This window comes from Asterias amurensis, chromosome 10 (genome assembly GCF_032118995.1).
Source record: "Asterias amurensis chromosome 10, ASM3211899v1".
Taxonomy (NCBI): domain Eukaryota; kingdom Metazoa; phylum Echinodermata; class Asteroidea; order Forcipulatida; family Asteriidae; genus Asterias; species Asterias amurensis.
In genome coordinates this window covers 7,872,795-7,893,418 of record NC_092657.1, presented here as the reverse complement: position 1 = coordinate 7,893,418, position 20,624 = coordinate 7,872,795, and the positions used below count along the sequence as shown (strand labels likewise).

Sequence of the window (20,624 nt, the reverse complement as noted above, 5' to 3'; positions counted from 1 at the left end):
AAAAGATGCTTTGTAATACAACAACTATATTGAAGATAGAGTCAGCAAAGCAACCCCATTAATAAACATTATGTTGTAAAATTGTGCATAGAATCAAAAAGATTTATATATCAGCTATTATGATCATCAGTAATTGCATTAGGTACATGTAATGTATGCAATGCATCTTTCTTTATGTATCTTTATGTGTCAGGTAATGTATCTTTCTTTTACCCAATTTGTATTTTGTTAATGCCCATTATGTGCTTTTATAGTTTTAATTCCATATAGTTATATATTCTTAAAGTGTAAGCCATGTTTTATTAATGTTCATCTAATGTCCTTTATATTGACTCTTCTTAAATTGTGGCATCAGGAGATTAACTCGATAGTAATTTAGTTTACTTTTTCTAAATCCATCAGGGGTGCTACTTTTTTGCTTTTTCTCTCTCCTGTCTGTATGTATACTTCTTTACCATTCTTATTTTCTGTACTTAGCATGTTTACCTGTGAAATTAATAAATGAAATGAAATGAAATGAAATGCAGCACTAGGCTTGCATGTGCCCAATGTAAACAGTGCAAGGCCCCCGTCTTCACTGCGTGGTAATGGCCGGGTTGGTGGCTGGTCACTGCTAACGGACCGAGCCGGAGGCAGTCTGTTAACAGCAGCATACCAATAATAATAACAATAGTAATAACAATTTAATCAAAATTACAACACATACATGATGTACATTAAACTCACTAAAATCTCCTCTCAGATAAACAGCTTCTGCAGATGGAGCCCACTCTCTGCATACAATACCGCCCTCTGTAGTTTGATGTAAGCCATAATATTTGTAGCCTGTGGTGAATTCATCTAATCCTCCTTCCTCATCTTCTATACGTTTCAGTCGATCTTGGAGGCACTTATACCTGTAGTTACAATGCATACATTATCAGGTCACTATTCAAATTCAGTATTTTTTCAAATGTACATTATTAATTTTGTGAAACTAGAAATAGTGCCAACTACTGAGAATATCAACAATTCACTGGAAGTTTGTTTCCTACTACTTCATTTAAAAACTGCAATGTGAAGTATCACAGCTGTTTAAATATAGTTTGGGTTTTTGAAGAAAACTTTAAACATACCAGTGTAGGTATAATACAGAGTCAGGTTAGCGTACAGCATATATCCTCCTCCAGGATGGCAGGATTGGTGTGGATTTGATGAATTCCAAATTAGAAGTGTATACCATCTTGGCACACAGACACCCTTGCACCTCTTTTATTTGTTTTAGGGATGCAAGCTCTTTCATGTGAGCTTGTTTAATTTATGGGATCTTTAGGCGCATTGAGTTATGAGGCCTTGAAAATGGCACGAGGGGACTGTTCGTCAAAGGTTCAGGTCCGCGTAACATGACGCCCCAACGAGATCCCAATTATTTTTTTTACTTTTGTTTTAAGTCCAACTGGAGGTTTAAACAATTTAAACAAATGTTTTACTTTTGTTGGGACAAGCTTGGCGCATATTTTTGTATTTACATGGAATGTACTTTTTGTTTCACAAGGGCTTTTTGGCCAAAACGTTGACAACTCCAAAACCGAAAGCAAACAAATATTTTGATTTATTTGTTTGGTATGATGACGTATCACTCAAATTTTTTGGAAGAAGATCTGAGAACCACGAATGACACCCCCCCCCCCTAATTTGGTACATACATTCTTACAGGCAGAGGCTCTTAAAAATTATGATGACACAGGTCAAAGGGAATTTGTAACCCTAATCAATCTTTAAAAAAAAAAACATCAATGAAAGACATTGCCATAAATTATTTCCACTGGGCAAAAACATGTGATGGACAAATATATTCCTGGAGGTTTTAATAAAGGAGAAAACAGCAATTTGTTTAAAATCGATTGGAGATATTAAAAAAACATGAGACGTCGATCTTTGCTTACCTAGCTAACTGGCTAGCTAAGCTATTTTACAGTGAGACTATTCTCCAACTTTCAAATGGAAAGAAAGCATCGTTTTATAAACTGCAGTTTATTAAACCATGATTACAGTTTATTAAAACATAATTGAAATACCCCTGAGGTGCAAACACTTTACTCCGAAAAAAAGTAGCACGCAGCAATCGCGACCAAAAGCTTGGGCCAGGGCCTTTCGGCAAATCATTTTCGAAAAGCAAAAATCCACTAAAAACTCTAACCAAAGCCCAATACCTTACCATCAGTCCACGCAAAATGCAGATAATGCAACGTTGCAACGTTGCATTATTGTGAAACAAGTAGCGCAATAATGCAACTTCCGTTGTAAGTAGAAAAGTTGAAGCTAGGTTGAAAACGAGGTGAAATACTGTCAATGTCTTATCAGCTTATGGTCTGAGGGTAAAATAAAACATCTTTGTTGTTGTTTTAGGATAGTTGGGCTGGTTGGGGATGGGGTTGGGTGGAGGAGGAGTGGTGTCTGGGGGTGGAGCTAATACTACACGTGAGAATAGCGTTGTTTTTAAAGGTTTGTTTATTAATTTTTTAAAGCTTCATAATTATATTCTGTATTTAAATTGAGTTTTTAATTGTAATACATTTCTTCATATAAAATTATTTCTGGACAGTGATTAGTTATTTTTTGTATTTATATTTATAATGAAGATTTAATCCCTTCTCTGTGAGCACAGGCCTTCTCGATCTGCCGGCTCCAAGTCTTTTTCTTTAGCTGGGCCGAAGGAATGGAACAAGCTACCTAAACTCATCAGGGAATCATCTTCTACTCCCATTTTCAAGAAAAACCTCAAACGTACTTTTTCAGTCTTGTCATTTATATTTTGTTGTTTTGTTTTTCTTGTTTCTTTGCTTTGTTCTTGTTTATTGTTCAGCGCTTTGTTCTATCTAGGTCCTATATTATTATTTATATTACCAACTCTCAAATTTTATACATTTTTCTAAGTCTCAGATTTCAAAAGTGTACATATTTTATATCAATGATGTTTAATTTGTAGCCATTTTTAACAGAGATTGCACAATTTAAATAATTAGGCCTACTTATTAGTAGTTATTTATTTCCAAAATAATGACTGTATTCTTTTTTACTTGTTCACATTAGGTTGCAATCTACTGTTTTAAATCAGTTATGTCAGTGGGACAGGCCGGGATTAATTTGGCTTAGAGACCCGCCTGCACATCTCCCCCTCTCACAACCTCCAAAATATTTCGGGTCCACCACACCAAACTTGTCCGGCGTAAATCATCTCCCCGGTGAAAACAACACACCCCTGTACCCTTCGTGCCACCGTCTCCCGAGAGATAACGTTTCCAATCTTCTTTGGCACATGACCCATTGTCTTGCCAGCAATGTCGGGGTGAAAAATTCCGTTCGTGGACCACTGCTACCTAGATGCTGGGGAGGTTTTGGAGCAGCGACAACGCAGCCGGGTTTTTGTGGCATCGTTTATACCGATCTTAAGTTTCAAACCACGGTCCATTTGGACATAGACCGGCCTACTCTTGCCAAAGTTGTCACTATATTTACTTAGAATCCCTGCTTTAATATGAAATACTCGTCTACATACAAAATGTGTTATCCAAACTACTTCAGCCAAGGCAAGGAGCAAAGTTACTAAAATAGTTATTATTTACTAGGCTCTTCCAAATTTCCCGCCATCTCGTTATGTTTCGCGCAATTAATGAATGGTCAGGCACGTCAATACATTTAAAAACTTAACATCAATAAAGTTTATAAATATTAGTGCTGGGCGAATAGTGAAATTTTGTTATTCGGATACCGCTGGCCAACTATCCGAAATTAACCGGATACTCGAATAATTTTTTTCGCCATGAGAGGGCGCTATTGAAAAAAATATATTAAAAATTTTTTTTTTTTTTGCCAATAGAGGGCACTGTTCGTTTGTGAATGAGATCTTATGGGCGGATTGATATTAGTTTAAGACAGTGTCACTCGGTTCATTCATAAAAATGACCAGATCTAATTTAAAGATGGCGATTTGCTTTTTCTTTTGATCGTGATTGACTCTACGTGAAGGAAAACTTGTGTAATCTTTGGACAAATTACGTCAGAAATGTCATTGTTTTAACTCTTCACGGAGGTGAGCATAGTAAAATACTTAATTTATACTGTTTTATGCTGTCTTAACAGAAGTTTCATAAGGATTCAGACGAAACATTTATATCCGTTGACGCCCGACGTCCACGGATATTCGGATAGTTAAAGAATATCCGGTTACTCGGTTGTTATTACAGAATTATCCGGTTTGTACACAGGTATTTGCGCCCTATGCGGATATCCGGTTAAGAAAAAAAAGGCATTCGCGGTTACGGATAGGAAAACCTATTTGCCATTAACCGGATATTCGAATAATTCGCCCAGGCCTAATAAATATTCTATTCAATTTTAACATTAAAAAATATTAAGTATAATTAAAAATTGTAGTCATTTTTTTAAACTTTAAACAATGTTATTTTTAAAATTATAGTTGTGTTTAAACTTGTATATATATTAAAACAGCACTGGCAAGGAACAATCTGACACAGTAAAATTGTGTAGCAGTTTTGAATGGCGAGGTTGGAGCAATGATTTTCAAAAGCCATTTGCGCAAAACACAAATAACTTTTTGGTTTGCACTGATAGAAAGTTGCGTAAGGAACATAACGATACTATAATATGATTGTAACTATTCCAACAACGCTTTTTTTTCAATTCCTCTGTTGTGTTTGAATGCAAGAATTGCAGAATAGTTAGTGCAGCTTTGAAGTAGTGCAATTCGTTAACGTTTCTCAATTCTGCTACTCAACGTTGCACAATGATGCAACGTTGCATTAACTGCACTTTGCGCGGATTGCCATAAAATTGTGCTGCATTTCACCGACATGGACCGATTCAGCCTTGGCCCATTTAATTAGTCGTAACTTTATTTCAAACACATGACACTGTTCTTTGACGTCGTTCACACGCCGTACTAAAGTTGGTCTAACTCAACTTAGACCGGTTCGGGTTCAACTTTTGTGCGTCTGAATGCAAAAAAAGTTAGACAGGATCTGGTTTAAACCCCAAAACTTAAACTGTCCAGCGGGGCGGTCTAAGTCTAAACCAGTTCGGGTTTATCTTTTAACACTGCATGGATGGACAGAATGACATCCGATTTTAACTCACAACGGATGACGCATTGTGTGGTTTAATGCACACGCCCGGGACCCGGAGTGCTTGTATACGGTTTTTGTTGTCTCTGATGTCGAAAAGCACCAAGTATTTATATTACGTTCTTGCAGCTTACCGAGTTGGCTTCTCGATCGGTGTATGCAGTTTAACAATGGACCACGCCCATGATTTATTAAATTCTGAATTTTATATTTATTTTCCAAGCGTTTTTTGTTTGAGTGTCCTACAAAAAATTGAAACTGTTTTTCATGCAAATACTGTACGAGCACAGCGCAAGAGCATATTATTTTTCAATGCTTCTCACATGCACAGCGCTGCCATCCCATAGTGATCAATCTCTGATATCCCATAGTTATCCATGAACGATCCCGTAGATGTGCCTTTCTATTGGCGTCACCGTTACTAGCATGCTGTACTTTCAAATTAGGAGAATGAACTGCCGTGGGTGCGAGGCTGTGTGTAGGAGAAATTCCCTTTGCCAGCAATCACCACGTTGTTGGGAAGTTGGGAAAATACTGAAAAATACTTGTACATGTATTTACGTAACTTGCACGTGTGTAGTTGTGTTTATGAACGAATCGGAATAAAAATCGCAGCACCAGCTTTTGAGAGATCGCAACTTCCAATCGATTGATGTACAAAAGTATTGATTAAATCTGAAACGGTGGTATAAAACACAAAAATAAAACGTGTTCTGTTTCATGGAATATGGATGAATATTTTGGTGAGTTTTCTCGGCGGTTTGTATCAATATTTTGTTTGTTTAATTGTTTGTTTTAGAGTCGTGTTCATGTTTGTTTTAAGTGACCATATCCTCCCAGCGGTAAAACTGTTTTCCGCGTTCGATTGAGCCATTTTTATCCAATAATATGTTCTGATGATCGTCCAGGGCACGGGGCACTCAGTAACTCTGTATGTGAATCTGATTAATAAAACCGGATGTTAGAGCAATGGGGTCGGGTCTACTTTGAACTCTTAAAGCGGAAGATAAACCGGATCGGGTTTAACTCTGTGCTGTCTTAACGCAAGGGTTTTTTATTTTACGACTACCCCCTCGTAAAAGTTAAACCGGTTCGGGTCTAAGTTAGTACACTGCCTGAACATACCCTTTGAAAGATATTTCTTGGTGCCCAGTTTGTTAGTAAAAAAAAAGGGCGGTGCCAGGTTTGTATGGCGCCGACATTCTTGGCGCCGAATTTGGCAGGTGTCGAGTTTTCCAGGTGGCGAGATTGCAGGTGGCGAGTTTGGGAGGTTCCGAAGTGTCCGGTATTGCCAATAATCTGCCAATATTGTAAACATCTACCATACCAACTTGGAATGGATGTCATGTGGTGTCAATGTCTCAAATGCTATTGTATGCATTACATGTTTAACGCATAATAAGACACCACTCACAACAAACTACTCTCTCTACGGTCGTGACTTGGACAACGTTAATGGATACCTATTTAGGGGTACATATAAACAGTAACCTGACTTGGGCACAGCACAACGGCAAGGTAGCTACAAAGGGAAACCAAATTTAAGGCCTCATACAGAGAAATCTCCACAGTTGTTCCCCACAAGTAAAGGAAGCAGCGTACAATACATTGTACATTAGTCCTCCCACGCCTGGAGTATTGTGCTAGTATCTAGGATCCATTTCACACAAAAAACATAATCCAACTTGAGGCAGTCGGAACCCAACGCAGAGCTGCAAGATTCGTTTCAAACAGATACACTAAGACCGATAGTGTCTCCTCAATCATATCTGGGATAACTTTCCGTATGGCGCCACCACTTTTTCACTCGTTTTTACAAAAAGGGATATATATCAATCAGGAAAATTAGATACTATATTATTTTATTTCGAATGAAAAAGTGGTTGCGCCATACGGAAACTTTTCCCATATCTTGGCTGGAAACCTCTCGAGGAGCCCAGAATGGCTGCACGCCTATCCTTACTTACTTTACAAGTCCATAGTATTAGAGCTGCAAAAAATTCTGACCATCTAAATCAAAATCCAAAGAAAATGACTGGAGTACAAAATCGTTCAACAAAATCAATATCCTTCATCAGAGTAGTTGCGATAACGTAACCCTCCTCCCGACGATTCTAAGGGCACGAACTTAATCCTCAATGTCTAATGAAGACTCAAAACACCATTGAGAAAATATTTTTGAAGAAAAAGGACAAAAAGGGGTGTTTCAATGTTGCAGTGCTGCAGTGCGTGCGCGCCATTATGAGTGAACGGCGTGCAATGCAAACGGACTGCGCGCACTTGCACTGCACAATTGTAACACCCCTTTCACAGAATGGTTTAGCCCAACAACAAAATAATGCATTTTCTTCAAAAATATTTTCTCAATGGTGTTTTGAGTTGTTCATTAGACATTGAGGATTAAGTTCATGCCCTTAGAATTTGTGTCATGATTTTTGAAAGTGGTAACAATGGGGCAAATCTGGTGACTAGCTGTTGAAATTGTACGTGTTGGACCAGATTAACCGTTGATGCTCGAACCGATCTTGTAACCCTCCGGCCTGGCAGCCGTTGTTAGGAGGGTTACGTTATCGCAACTATCATCAGATGAGTACCCGCAAACAAAGATTGCTACAAACACTCCGTTCCTACCGAAAACTACAGCAAAATGGAATGCTGTCCTCCCTCGCGCTCACCTGCCTACATTCAAAAAAGCCCACACAACTTAAACCTGTTAAAACTTAAATATCAAAAGTAGAGCTCATTATAATAATTAGAGTCCCCAGCACCACACACATGCAATCTATACATCCCTACATTGAGAGATTGATTGCCAGATCCAGATCCAGATCCAGATCGACGCACGGTCCAGTTGATGATACGTATTCATTCACTGCGTTTATTTATTTTTGTAAATTCAAAAAGATTTGTGTAACTGTAAAGAAATAAAAATTATTTAAAAGTGTTCTCCGTCTAAAATAAATTGATAAGGTTAAGGACCTACCGTCTCTTCAGCTCCTGGTCATGGGGCTTAATGTAAGGATCTAACTTGAACAGTGCTTCGGTATCAGGAAGGCAGACGACAGAACCAGTGTCAGCCATTATAACTAAGCAGGTGCCATTCCCTAGTGTAGTACATGTACTCGAAAGACTCGGGGCAGCACTAGTACTGGCATATGGTTATTACTAATGAATGGGGGTAGACTAGTTGATGTACATGATGTACGTTGCAAATCCCTGGATTTCCAGCTTATCGTCGACCACACACTAAAAAAGGCATCAATCTCTGATAAACATCAACTTTTTATCAACATTATCGCCTCATCACTGGAATATTAAAGCCGCCCTCTTGCGGCAGTTTGCGGAGGCACGTGCGTCGTCGCACGTTTGTTTCCGGTGTAAACATGCAGGGTGTGGGGTGTCTCAGGGGCGGGGCGGGGTGGGGTGGGGTGGGGGTGCTCTAGAACTAGGTTCGTGGACGATCGTTGAATGAACCACGATTCCATGAAGAATGAACGAACCTCCAATAGTCCCAGGAGAAGGGGCTGGGTAGTTCGTTCATCATTCTATTTTTGAGTTTGGTTTTGAATGTTGAAGAAGGTGGTAACCATAGAAATGGGTTCTATATGGCTTACACCTAGGCTACCTTTTTTGGGTATACTATTAGTAAAAAAAAAATGCAAACAAAAAATTTTCATCTGGAAAAGTAAGGCCCAATATTTACTTATAAGGGGATCATGCAAAGCCTTCTATCTGACACAATTCTATATGCAACAAGGGTGTGTTATTCTTTATTTCTTGTTGATAACCCGAACCCCAAATGTTCACGTATTTTTTAGATGCAAGTGATAATGATGATAAATGGTCTTCAAAAGTTGAGTTGGGATGGGATAGCTCTATCCAGTGTCTATGATGGGGATCCAACAACTTGCCCAGGAGACGGTCTTCGCAACTTGGCGGGCCACCTGAATTTAATCAAATTTGCAAAGTATTTATTCCGATGTCCCGTGTCCCGTGGCACGGTTGGCTTGTGCTTTAAGCGCGATCACCTCTCACCAAGGTTGAACCCCGGTTTGATTTCTGGCCAGGGCCGGATGTGAGTTGAGGTGTGCATTGGTTCTTTGCTGTGCACAAAGGGTTTTTCCAGACTATCCAGTTTTCCTCCCCGGGAAAAATCACTTTCGATATTGGCTGTACTGCTCCGTGGTCATAATGGGTTGATGTGGCTGGCAGCCATGGCGCCTAGCATGCCAGCTTCTCGAACACGTTAGCCGCGTCCTTCGCAATTCAGCTCTGCTGCGAGTAAGGATGATTAGCCCCCCAAATTATTATTAATTGTTTCTGTTAGCAAAAAAACACTCTGTAAAGCTTCTTTAACTAGACTAAATAAAAGGCTGAGAATGCAGTTGCATCAATACCTTCCCAGGTAGGCTAGGCTTCACAGTAAAGTCATCATGGATCCCTAATTTTTGCCCATAAAATATAGCTTTATTTTATTTGTAAATGAAGTTTCTTTGGTTGTGTTCTCATACCCCTATCCTTACACCACATCGTCTACTCGCCAATTCCCCGTTCTGAATCATCTGAGAGACCAATAATGACAACTCATAAATATCTCAGACAGTTTCGCTATTCCTAATAATAATAATAATAATAATAATAATAATAATAATAATAATAATAATAATAATAATAATAATAATAATAATAATAATAATAATAATAATATAATAATAATAATAATAATAATAATAATAATAATAATAATAATAATAATAATAATAATAATAATAATAATAATAATAATCGGGTGAAGGAACGGGTGCCAGCGTTACTGTAAGTAACGCTGTGTAATCGGCTCTTGAAGCCTAGCCTTAATCTGCACCTCCTCCTCAATTACTTACAGCGTATCAATAATAATACCCTGTATCAATTACTTACAGCGTTGCTGTATGTAATTCTCCCTGAAACTATAAACTTTCTCACAATTTTGTGATGTTAATAATGAGTGCTATGGAGCATCAATTCAACGGTGAAAGAGTGACAAACTCCCAGAGAGGAAGTCCTTCACCCGATCTGGTTGGTATGCCTGAGCAGGTGCTACCAGATCGTATCCAAACTGCTCACAACGGGATTCGTGGTGGAACCAGGAGAAAATGGAGTAAGAACGATAACAAAATTGCAATGGAATGTTATATTAAGAGTGAGCCGGACAAGAGAGGATACAGAAGGAGAATGATAAGCCTATGGCAAGATAAAGGAATGTTTGAGATTAGTGAGCAGCGCCTTGCAGACCAGATAAGTACTATCAAACGGAACCAGTGGTTAACCAATGTGGAAATTGAGGAGATGAGGAGGATAGTACAAGCTGAAAGTGATGGAACAGATATGGTTAACCACCAAATACCGGAGGAGGCGGCTGCTAGCTTACAGAGTGAAGATGAGGTGAACCAGCCAGGGGTGCGAGATGGTCAGGATGATGATGGCATCGACGATGAGGAGGGCGTAGAGTTCACGGAGGAGGAGGTGCAGATTAAGGCTAGGCTTCAAGAGGTGATGGAAGCGGCGAAAGGGTCAAACGGGTGGAGTATTCCAGCTTTGCGCCGGGTCCCAAGGAAAAGGCTGACAGAAATGTCAGCCGTGGTAAGTAAAGTCCTTGGGTCGGTAAGTACGAATAATTTATCGGAAACTAACCGTCTTATTTTTGCAGGGGCAGTTGTAGTAGGGGAAAAGTTAGGGGTAAAGGTGTCTCAACAAGGGAACAGTACACCATGGTGGAAACGTCGGCTGGAGGGTCAGATTAAAGATTTGCGAAGAGATCTCAGTAGAATAGAACAAATGAATAAGGGTTTATTGAATAGTTCAGACTTAAGGAATACAATTATGACAAAGTACAACGTCAAACGTAAGGGTGTGAGTGTTGTAATAGAGGAGATCAAGCAGAGGGTTAAGGCTAAGGCTGCAAAAGTGAAGAGGTATGACGACAGGGTTAGGCAATTTCACCAGAATAGATTATTTAGCACCAATCAGCGTCAGTTATTTAAGGAATTGGATGGGAAGGCTGACAGCACGCAAGCGGGCCCGAGACCAACAGAGGCAAAAACTTTCTGGGGTGGTATTTGGGACAAACCAGTAAAACATAACCGACAAGCGGCATGGCTAACAGATGTGAAAGATGAATTGAGAGGGGAACAACAGCAAGAAGGGTTCCAGATTGACGTGGACAAGGTTAAGAGACAGATAAAGAAGGTGCCAAATTGGAAAGCCCCGGGTCTGGACCACGTGCATGGGTACTGGTTGAAGAACTTCCGTAGTTTGCATGAGCGAATGGCCCTACAATTGCAAGACTGTCTAGTACAGGGTAAGGTCCCATCTTGGATGACTGAGGCAAAAACGGTGCTGATTATGAAGGATGTCAAGAAAGGTAACATTGCCAGTAATTATAGACCAATCACGTGCTTACCTGTGATGTATAAACTCTTCACCAGTATGATTGCAGAAGACCTGTACCGCCATATGGATGACCAACAGTTGTTTCCGGAGGAGCAGAAAGGCTGTAAGAAGCGGTCCAGAGGTACGAAGGATCAACTTATCATCGATAAGGCTGTACTGAAGGACTGCAGGAGCAGAAAGACTAATTTGGCAATGGCATGGATTGACTACAAGAAGGCGTATGACATGGTATCGCACACATGGATAATGGAATGTCTGGATATGGTTGGAGTGGCTGATGCAGTAAAACGTCTTTTAGGTGAGAGCATGAAGACGTGGCGAACAAATCTGACAGCCAACGATGATAATCTGGGCAAGGTATGCATAAGAAGAGGTATTTTCCAAGGGGACTCTCTGTCTCCGCTGCTGTTTGTTCTTGCACTGATGCCCCTGTCGATGATTCTAAGGAAGGTGAGTGCAGGTTATGTAATGAAGAAGGACGGATGCAAGATCAACCATCTGCTTTTTATGGACGATTTGAAGTTGTTTGCGAAGAATGAGGCCGAGATCGACTCTTTGGTGCAAACCGTCAGGATTTTCAGTGATGACATTGGGATGCAGTTCGGTCTGGAGAAATGTGCTTCAATGACCATGAAGAGGGGGAAGAGGGTACATTCCGATGGCATTGCTCTGCCTGATGGTGCGCAGTTGAGGGCTTTGGGTGAGGAGGAGAGTTATCGGTATCTTGGTGTTCTTGAATCGGACCATGTCCTTCACGAGGAATCAAAGGTAAGGCTGAAGGCAGAATACATCAGGCGTGTAAAGAAATGTTTGAAGTCTAAACTAAACGGGGGGAACATGATTAAGGCGATTAACACATGGGCCGTGTCTTTGATGAGGTACAGTGCAGGTATTGTCGAGTGGACTAAGGAAGATCTAGATGTCACTGACAGGAGGACAAGAAAACTAATGACCATGCATGGCATGCTACACCCGCGGTCAAATGTTAGTAGACTCTATCTTCCGAGGTCAGAGGGCGGAAGGGGGTTGTTTAGCGTGGCGGACAGTGTTAACATCGAGCGCAGAAGCTTGCATTGTCATGTCAGGAGGACTGAGGAGAGCCTGTTGAAAGTTGGACAAAGGTACACGAGGGCAGACGAAGTTGGGCCGAAGGAATACAAGAGGGAAAGGAAGGAGGAAAGACATAAAGATTGGAGGAACAAACCACTTCATGGCCGGTTCTTGAGGTGTACTGAGGAAGTGGCCAGCAGCAAATCATGGAATTGGTTAAAGAGTGGAGAACTAAAGAAGGAAACAGAGGGCTTGATTACTGCGGCGCAAGACCAGTCTCTAAGGACAAATGTAATGAAGGCAAGGATAGAGAAAGCAAACGTCTCTCCTATGTGTAGAATGTGCAATAAAGCAGAGGAGACTGTATTTCATATTGTTAGCGAATGCAGTAAGATGGCCCAAACGGAGTACAAAGGAAGACATGACAAGCTGGCCAAGGTGATTCACTGGGATCTGTGTAAGAAGTATGGTGTCAAAGTGCTTGCGAAATGGTACGAACATGTTCCGGAAAAAGTTGTAGAGACCGACCAGGTCAAGATCCTTTGGGACTTTAACATTCAGACCGATCATGTTATACCACATAGGCGTCCGGATGTAGTGCTATTAGATAAGACGAAGAAGATGTGTCATCTCATTGACATAGCTGTGCCAGGTGATATAAGGGTAGCTTCGAAGGAGATGGAAAAGATCGAGAAGTACCAGGACCTGACTAGGGAACTTCGTAAGATTTGGCAGGTAAAGGTAAAAGTAGTCCCCGTGGTGGTTGGAGCACTTGGCACCATTCCCAAAGCACTGGGGAAACATCTAGATGAAATAGGGACAAATGTGAGGGTAGATCTGTTACAGAAGGCAGCGCTTTTGGGGACAGCGAGGATCCTGAGAAAGACTCTTGAGATCTAAGGCTACGGGACGTAGCCCGACTCGAGGAGTTACCGGCACAAAGGAAAATGACATCTTTCTTTTGCATGCTGTGATAAAATGAAATAATAATAATAATAATAATAATAATAATAATAATAATAATAATAATAATTCCTATTGGTGGAGAGCGCGTCACGTGGGTGTGTATAAACCTTTCTTTATGACCAGTAAAAAGTGTTGAAACATGAACGTGACACGTGAGCCCTGCACCTCTTCTTATAAGACAGTTTCTTCATTCCTATTGGTCATAGACCTTATCGCAAATACCAATGCGCAAGCGCAGACTGTTGAATGAGGTGCATTGTGGGATAGATATGAATCAAATTTTGCTACCAGCTAGACCACAATGCATCTAATTCCAAGCTTTACGCGCGCGCCCCAGTATTTGCGAAAAGGTCTATGAGCAACGGCGCCATGTCACGCGATACGCACGACGCGCACAGCATTCCCTTAAAAGGAGTTACCCGAGGGCGCTGGAGGGCTTTACCATTTCATAGCTGGAGGGGTGTTGTGTTGAAAGAAATCAATGAAAATTATAATTTTTGCATTTATTTTACTTTTTTACTAAAGAGTGTTGATGTTTTTGACCGAAAAGGTATTCATGAATGGGAATCAAAGTGTGTTGAAACAGTTTTCAACTAGTCGTTTAAACACGCCGAGGCCTGATAATTATTTACCTCGACTTCGTCTCGGTAAAGTTATCAAGAACCAGGCCTCGTTGGGATTAAACCACTAGTTAAAAACCTCTTCACCACACATTGATTCCCTTAAAGGCAGTGGACACTATTGGTAATTACTCAAAATAATTATTAGAATAAAACCTTAATTGGTAACAAGTAATGGGGAGAGGTTGATGGTATAAAACATTGTGAGAAACAGCTCCCTCTGAAGTGCCATAGTTTTTGAGAAAGAAGTAATTTTCCACGAATTTGATTTCGAGACCTCAGATTTAGAACTTGAGGTCTGGAAATCAACCATCTAAACGCACACAACGATCGTACTACAAGGGTATTTTTTCTTTCATTATTATCTCTCAAGTTCGGTTACCGATTGAGCTCAAGTTTTCACAGGTGTTACTTTATGCATATGTTGATATACACCAACTGTGAAGGCTATAGTCTTTGACAATTACCAATAGTGTCCACTGCCTTTGATAGTGGCTTCTTTTATATAACGCCCAAGCAGATCCTTGCCATTTGATTGGAGGATTGTCCATCACGTGATAGCAAATAAAATTACCATTGCACGCTGAGGACGCTGAGTCACTCACCGTGCCTTTTCGTTCTATCCGAAAAGTACCATTGCACGTTGCCAGCATGCAATGGTACACTGTACTTTTCGGATGGAACGAAAAAGCTGAGTAAAAACATCACTGCGTGCGCGTCTTTGGTAACGCAGCAGTGTTACTGCATAGAGTAAGGGTTACTGCAAGGCATTAGTAAAATTACATAGCATTCGGCTTCTGCAGGCCTATGCTTTGTCTGTTTTTAAAGTTGTATCTTTCAATCAAAATGACAAAGATCTACTTGGATGTTATATAAAACAAATAAAATGTTTTTCATTCGTGCAATGGTGCGAATATGTTCATTCGTTGAAAGCTGGAATGTTCCATTCAACTCGGCTCCGCCTCGTTGAATAGAACATTCCATCTTTCAACTCATGAACATATTCGCACCATTGCACTCATAAACATTCATTATGTGTATAATATTGTCTAAAAAAGATACCCTGCTATACTTTAGACCTCGCCACACAGAGGGCAGGGGTGTGTACATGTTCATGTTCATTTGTACATCACACACTGTGCACTGCATTTATTGACCCCTGCCTTAGACAATGACAGCACCTACCAACGTATGACAATGTAGCCTATATGTCTTCAATGTGTACCTTTTTGGGAGTGAATTCCTTTGTTTGGTTAAACTGTTTAAAACAGGACCTTACTGTCACATATCCACCCGCCAACAGAGGGCGGTGTTATTCAACATGGCTGATTAAACAGTTGTAACAGCTCAGAAGTCTCCTCGTTCCTCAATCCTTATTTAGGCCACATGCCAACATGGTGGCAGCGGTAAACTACTATACATGAAAATACATAGTAAAGACAGTACTTTTAGACACTTTCTGGCGAAATTCTCTGTCAGGAAATTGAAGTTTGACATCGTTTTTGTGCACCAAATCATACGGAGCCAACACAGCGTTTTGTGTACATCACTACACGTACACACACAGTCACAGACAACGTGCATCACCCGTTCAGTGGCGACCTCAACCCGATCCCGAGCTCCTGCTAACTTGGTAAGCCGTGCAATCTCCTTCATATTTTAACCACAGTGTCTCAACTAAAGTACCGCCATGTCAGAGAACGCAGGATTAAGCCCCAGAATGAACTGGGAAGATGCTGACCAAGCCAACTCAATACAGTTATTTCAGCAGCAGTGTGCCTTATATTTTTCTGTCAAAGATATACCTGTTGACAAGCAAGTTGATCACATTCTATTGTTCATGGGAGCCACAGGCATAAAGATCTACAACTCATGGAGCCTCACAGAGCCCGAGAAAAAAGACCCTACAGTTGTGTGGTCCAAATTCATGGCACAAATTCAGCCCAAAGAGAATTTTCGTGTGGCTAGGCTGTACCTACAGAAGTTTGCTCAACGTGATAGTGAAACAATAGATGATTTTCTCTCTCGACTCAAACTTCATGCCCAAAAGTGTGAGTTCAAGGATGATGCTGAGTTCCAGGACCGGGTCATTGAACAGTTCATAGCGGGTGTGAAGTACACTGAAGTCCAGAAAGATCTCCTCGGCAAGGACAAAACGCTTACAATACAGCAAACCCTTGACCTAGGACGAACACATGAAGCTTCGATCAACCACATGCGTCAGCTTGCCCAAGTCCAACCGACAGCACCACCTGATGCTGCAACAGTTGATGCCATCCGCTCCAAGCGAACATGCCGTAACTGTGGAGGCACACACCCCTTCCGCCCGAGAGACTGTTGCCCGGCATACAACTCAACTTGCCATAAGTGTGGCAAGAAGAACCACTGGCAAAACGTCTGCCGTTCCACTGGTTCCAATGATAGGCAGCCCAGAACACGTGATAGACCACCCTCTCGTCGTAAGCCCCGTACTCCCTCTAGAGGGCGCAAGAGGCCTAATCCAAAAGTACACTACATCTCTGAGCAAGATTACGAGAGTGAGTTTGAAGATGACTTTAATGAGATGGTCATAAGCCCAATCCTTGTCTCAAACATCAGTGCCATACACAATGCTGAGCAGCACGACAGCCCTGACACACGAGATGAGGTTTTCACTTTCATCGAGGTGAAACGTGACCGGAAAATGCTGGTGAAGCTCCGCGTCAAAGTCGATACAGGAGCCCAGGGCAACACAATACCCCTGAGAATGTACCGCCGCATGTTTCCAGACAGACTTGACTCTGGTGGATTTCCAAGTTCTGACTCTACATCCAACCATAAAGCCATACTGACTGCTTACAACAACACAAGAATAAAGCAATATGGTTCTACTTCCCTTCCCTGCCGGTATGATGGAAGTGCCTGGGTGACAGCAGATTTCTTCGTCGTGGACTCTGACGGCCCAGCAATCCTTGGTTTGCCCACTTCCCGCAAACTGCAGCTTGTGACTCTGCACTGTGCAATAACGACACCACAGTGCCCCTCTATCAGCTGCACTCAGGATCTACAACGCCAATACCCTGACCAGTTTGACAGGATTGGTAACTTCCCTGGCAAATACCACATCGTCCTGGATGAAAATGCCCACCCTACAATCAGTGCTCCCCGCAAATGCCCCATAAAGATCAAAGATGAATTGAAGTCTGAGCTAGAGAACATGGAGCAACAAGGAGTGATCAGACGCGTCACTGAGCCGACTGATTGGGTAAGCAGTTTGACAGTCTCCAGACGAGAGAATGGGAAACTGCGTGTCTGCCTCGATCCGAAAGATCTTAACAACGCAATCAAAAGATGTCACCACAAAACTCCGACCATAGAAGAAATCACCCATAAGTTCTCAGGCGCCAAATTCTTCAGCAAGCTAGATGCCAAGAATGGCTACTGGTCGGTGAAACTGGATGACGAAAGCGCTCTACTCACAACATTCAACAGCCCCTTCGGTCGTTATTGCTACTTGAGACTACCCTTTGGCCTAGTGATGAGCCAAGACGTGTTCCAGCTACGCATGGACCAATTTCTCGAGAGCTGTCCTGGTGCAATTGGCATTGCAGATGACATTGTAGTTTTTGGCGCGACTGAGGCAGAACATGACAAAAATCTTCATCATCTGATGAAAGCCGCCAACCAGTACGGACTGATGTTCAATAGCTCAAAGTGTGCGATCAAGACCCCACAGATAAAGTTCTTTGGTATGATCTACGATAAGCATGGTGTACACCCCGACCCAGCGAAGGTTACGGCCATCAAACAGATCAATCCACCTCAGGATAAGACAGGACTCCAGGAATTCCTTGGCATGGTGACCTATCTCAGTCCCTTCATCCCGAACCTGTCCGACCATACATCTGACCTAAGGGCTCTCCTAAAGAAAGACATTGACTTCTTCTGGTCTCCTTCACATCAGAGGGTTTTCGAGAAAGTCAAAGACCTCATCTGTGCTGAGACGATCCTCACTTACTTTGACCCCTCCAAAAAGACGACCATCCAAGTAGATGCCTCCATGAAAGGCCTGGGTGCAGCTCTAACCCAAGACGGCAAACCGGTCGCCTTTGCTTCAAAATCCCTCAGTCCGGCAGAACAACGGTATGCCAACATAGAGCGTGAACTCCTTGCAGTTGTCTTTGGATGTGAACGTTTTCACACATACATATATGGCGATCATTTCACTGTAGAAAGTGACCACAAGCCCCTGGAGATGATTCAGCGCAAATCACTAAAAGCCGCTCCTCCGAGACTGCAGCGAATGCTTCTCCGTCTCCAACCCTACGATGTCACAGTAACCTACAGACCAGGGAATGAAATGCTCCTGCCTGATGGCTTATCTCGTCTCCCTGTACCAGACGCCAATCACATAGACCTTGACCTGCATGTGACCTTTGTCCAGTTCACACAACCGCGCATTCGCTCTCTCCAACATGAAACAGCCTTGGATACCACCCTCATGACACTCAAAGATGTAATCATAAAAGGATGGCCAGAGCGACGTCATGACGTCCCCAAAGCTCTCCATCAGTACTGGCCCTTTCGTGACGAGCTTGCAGTCGAAGATGGACTTATTGTTAAGGGTGAGTGCATTATCATCCCCGCTTCACAGCAACAACATGTCCTCCTCCAGCTCCATGAAGGCCACCAGGGTAGCGAAAAAACCAAGCTGAGAGCCAAAGAGTGTGTCTTTTGGGTAGGCATAACCAAAGACATCGACACACTTGTGAAAAATTGCCCAACTTGTCAGCGGTTCCAGACAGCACAACCACGAGAAACTCTTCTTCAACACACTGTCCCCACTCGCCCGTGGCAAGTTGTCGGTACTGACCTGTTCTTCTTCGAAGGTGATAATTTTCTCATCGTGGCTGACTACTACTCAAAGTTTCCATTCATCCGGAAGCTACCAGTGCCATGCACAAGCCAAGCAGTTGTAAACGCCACCAAACAAATCTTCGCCGAACAAGGTATCCCTGAGAGAGTTGTCAGTGACAATGCCAGACACTACGACTCAAAACAGTACAAAGATTTCTCCGTCTCATGGTGTTTTGACCATATCACTTCTTCACCCCACTACCCCAGATCCAACGGTTTCATCGAGCGCACAATCCAAACAGTCAAGAAAACCATACGAAAGGCTCGATCCAGTGACAGTGATGTAAATATGGCACTCCTCTGTCTTCGAACGACCCCAGTTGACCATACTATTCCCAGCCCAGCTCAAATCCTCTACAACAGAAAACTCAGAGGCAACTTACCTGCGAAAATCCGCAACTCCCTCGCAGCTCGTGACAAGATCCAAGAGCGTTTGTATGAGCGTCAGAGTACCCAGAAACAATACCATGACAGACAAGCCAGAGATCTCCCTCCCCTACGGTCCGGTCAAACCATCTCCATTCTTGACCCCAACAGTGGCCGTTGGACACCAGCCACTGTAGCGGAGAAATGTCATGAACCGAGGTCATACATAGTCCGCACCCCCAATGGAAGTATCCTCCGTCGCAACCGCAGACACATTCGTGACTTGGAACCAGTCAAGAAGCGAGTGACCTTTGACATTGACCCTCAGACACCCTCACAGTCATCGCCCCAACCTCCAGTCACCACTCCCCCACGTGTCAACACACCAACCCCACCACCTCTCCACCAACCAACGGTTCAACATCCAGAGTACAAAACTCGCTCTGGAAGACTTGTGCGGAAACCTGAGAAACTCTCATTGTGAACATTGAACATTGAACACTCCATCATGATGCCACCCATGATATACTCAAACTTTTACTAAAAAATTTTTTCTTACAAAAAATTCTTCTTTTTGACAAAACCAAAGTTTCTTTTATTTAAACCACACCAGACTCCTCTAGCAACCAAAGACCACAATGCTTCAAACTTTTGAGTTCATTCACAGAAAACTTTTTATTTTATTTCTAAACCTCATGTGATAGACTGGAAAAAACCTCCAGTGGAATCCTAAAATACAGGATCATTAACCAATCATTTTTCTACGGATGAATGCAGTTGATTCATCATTAATTTGATCAAAGAGCACAAAAACCTGTGTTCAACATTATAATTTTGTTGTATTTAAAATCTGTGATTTTACACTGTTCTTGGATTCAAATTTATTTTTAAAAGGGGGATGTCACATATCCACCCGCCAACAGAGGGCGGTGTTATTCAACATGGCTGATTAAACAGTTGTAACAGCTCAGAAGTCTCCTCGTTCCTCAATCCTTATTTAGGCCACATGCCAACAAGAATAAACAAGAATTTTTTTTAAATTTTAATTTTGTTGAATTTTAGCTTCAACAAGAATTTTAGCTCCAAGAATGTTGGACAGATAGGTTAAGTGCAGCACTGCCATTGTTCACAGGGTCTGGGTCAATATAGGTACATCGTAATAAAGATTCAA

The 20,624-nt window shown here is 41.8% G+C and overlaps 2 protein-coding genes across 2 annotated transcripts in view; one reads left to right on the top strand and one right to left on the bottom strand.

Moving 5' to 3' along the window:
* LOC139942502 (1,4-alpha-glucan-branching enzyme-like) overlaps positions 1–8,441 on the bottom strand; it is a 41,289-nt gene extending 32,848 nt beyond the window's left edge. Inside the window, exons 1-2 of the mRNA XM_071939315.1 lie at positions 8,107–8,441; positions 727–896 (exon numbers count right to left, since the gene is read on the bottom strand). Of these exons, the coding sequence (XP_071795416.1) occupies positions 727–896; positions 8,107–8,204 (268 nt within the window). The 5' untranslated portion in view covers positions 8,205–8,441. The remainder of the gene's footprint in view (positions 1–726; positions 897–8,106) is intronic.
* A 1,665-nt stretch (positions 8,442–10,106) lies between these two features.
* LOC139943478 (uncharacterized) lies at positions 10,107–15,534 on the top strand. Its single transcript, XM_071940290.1, has 2 exons — positions 10,107–12,896; positions 15,463–15,534. Exons 1-2 carry the CDS (start codon positions 10,107–10,109, stop codon positions 15,532–15,534), a joined length of 2,862 nt encoding a protein of 953 aa, XP_071796391.1.
* The last annotated feature ends 5,090 nt before the right edge of the window (positions 15,535–20,624 follow it).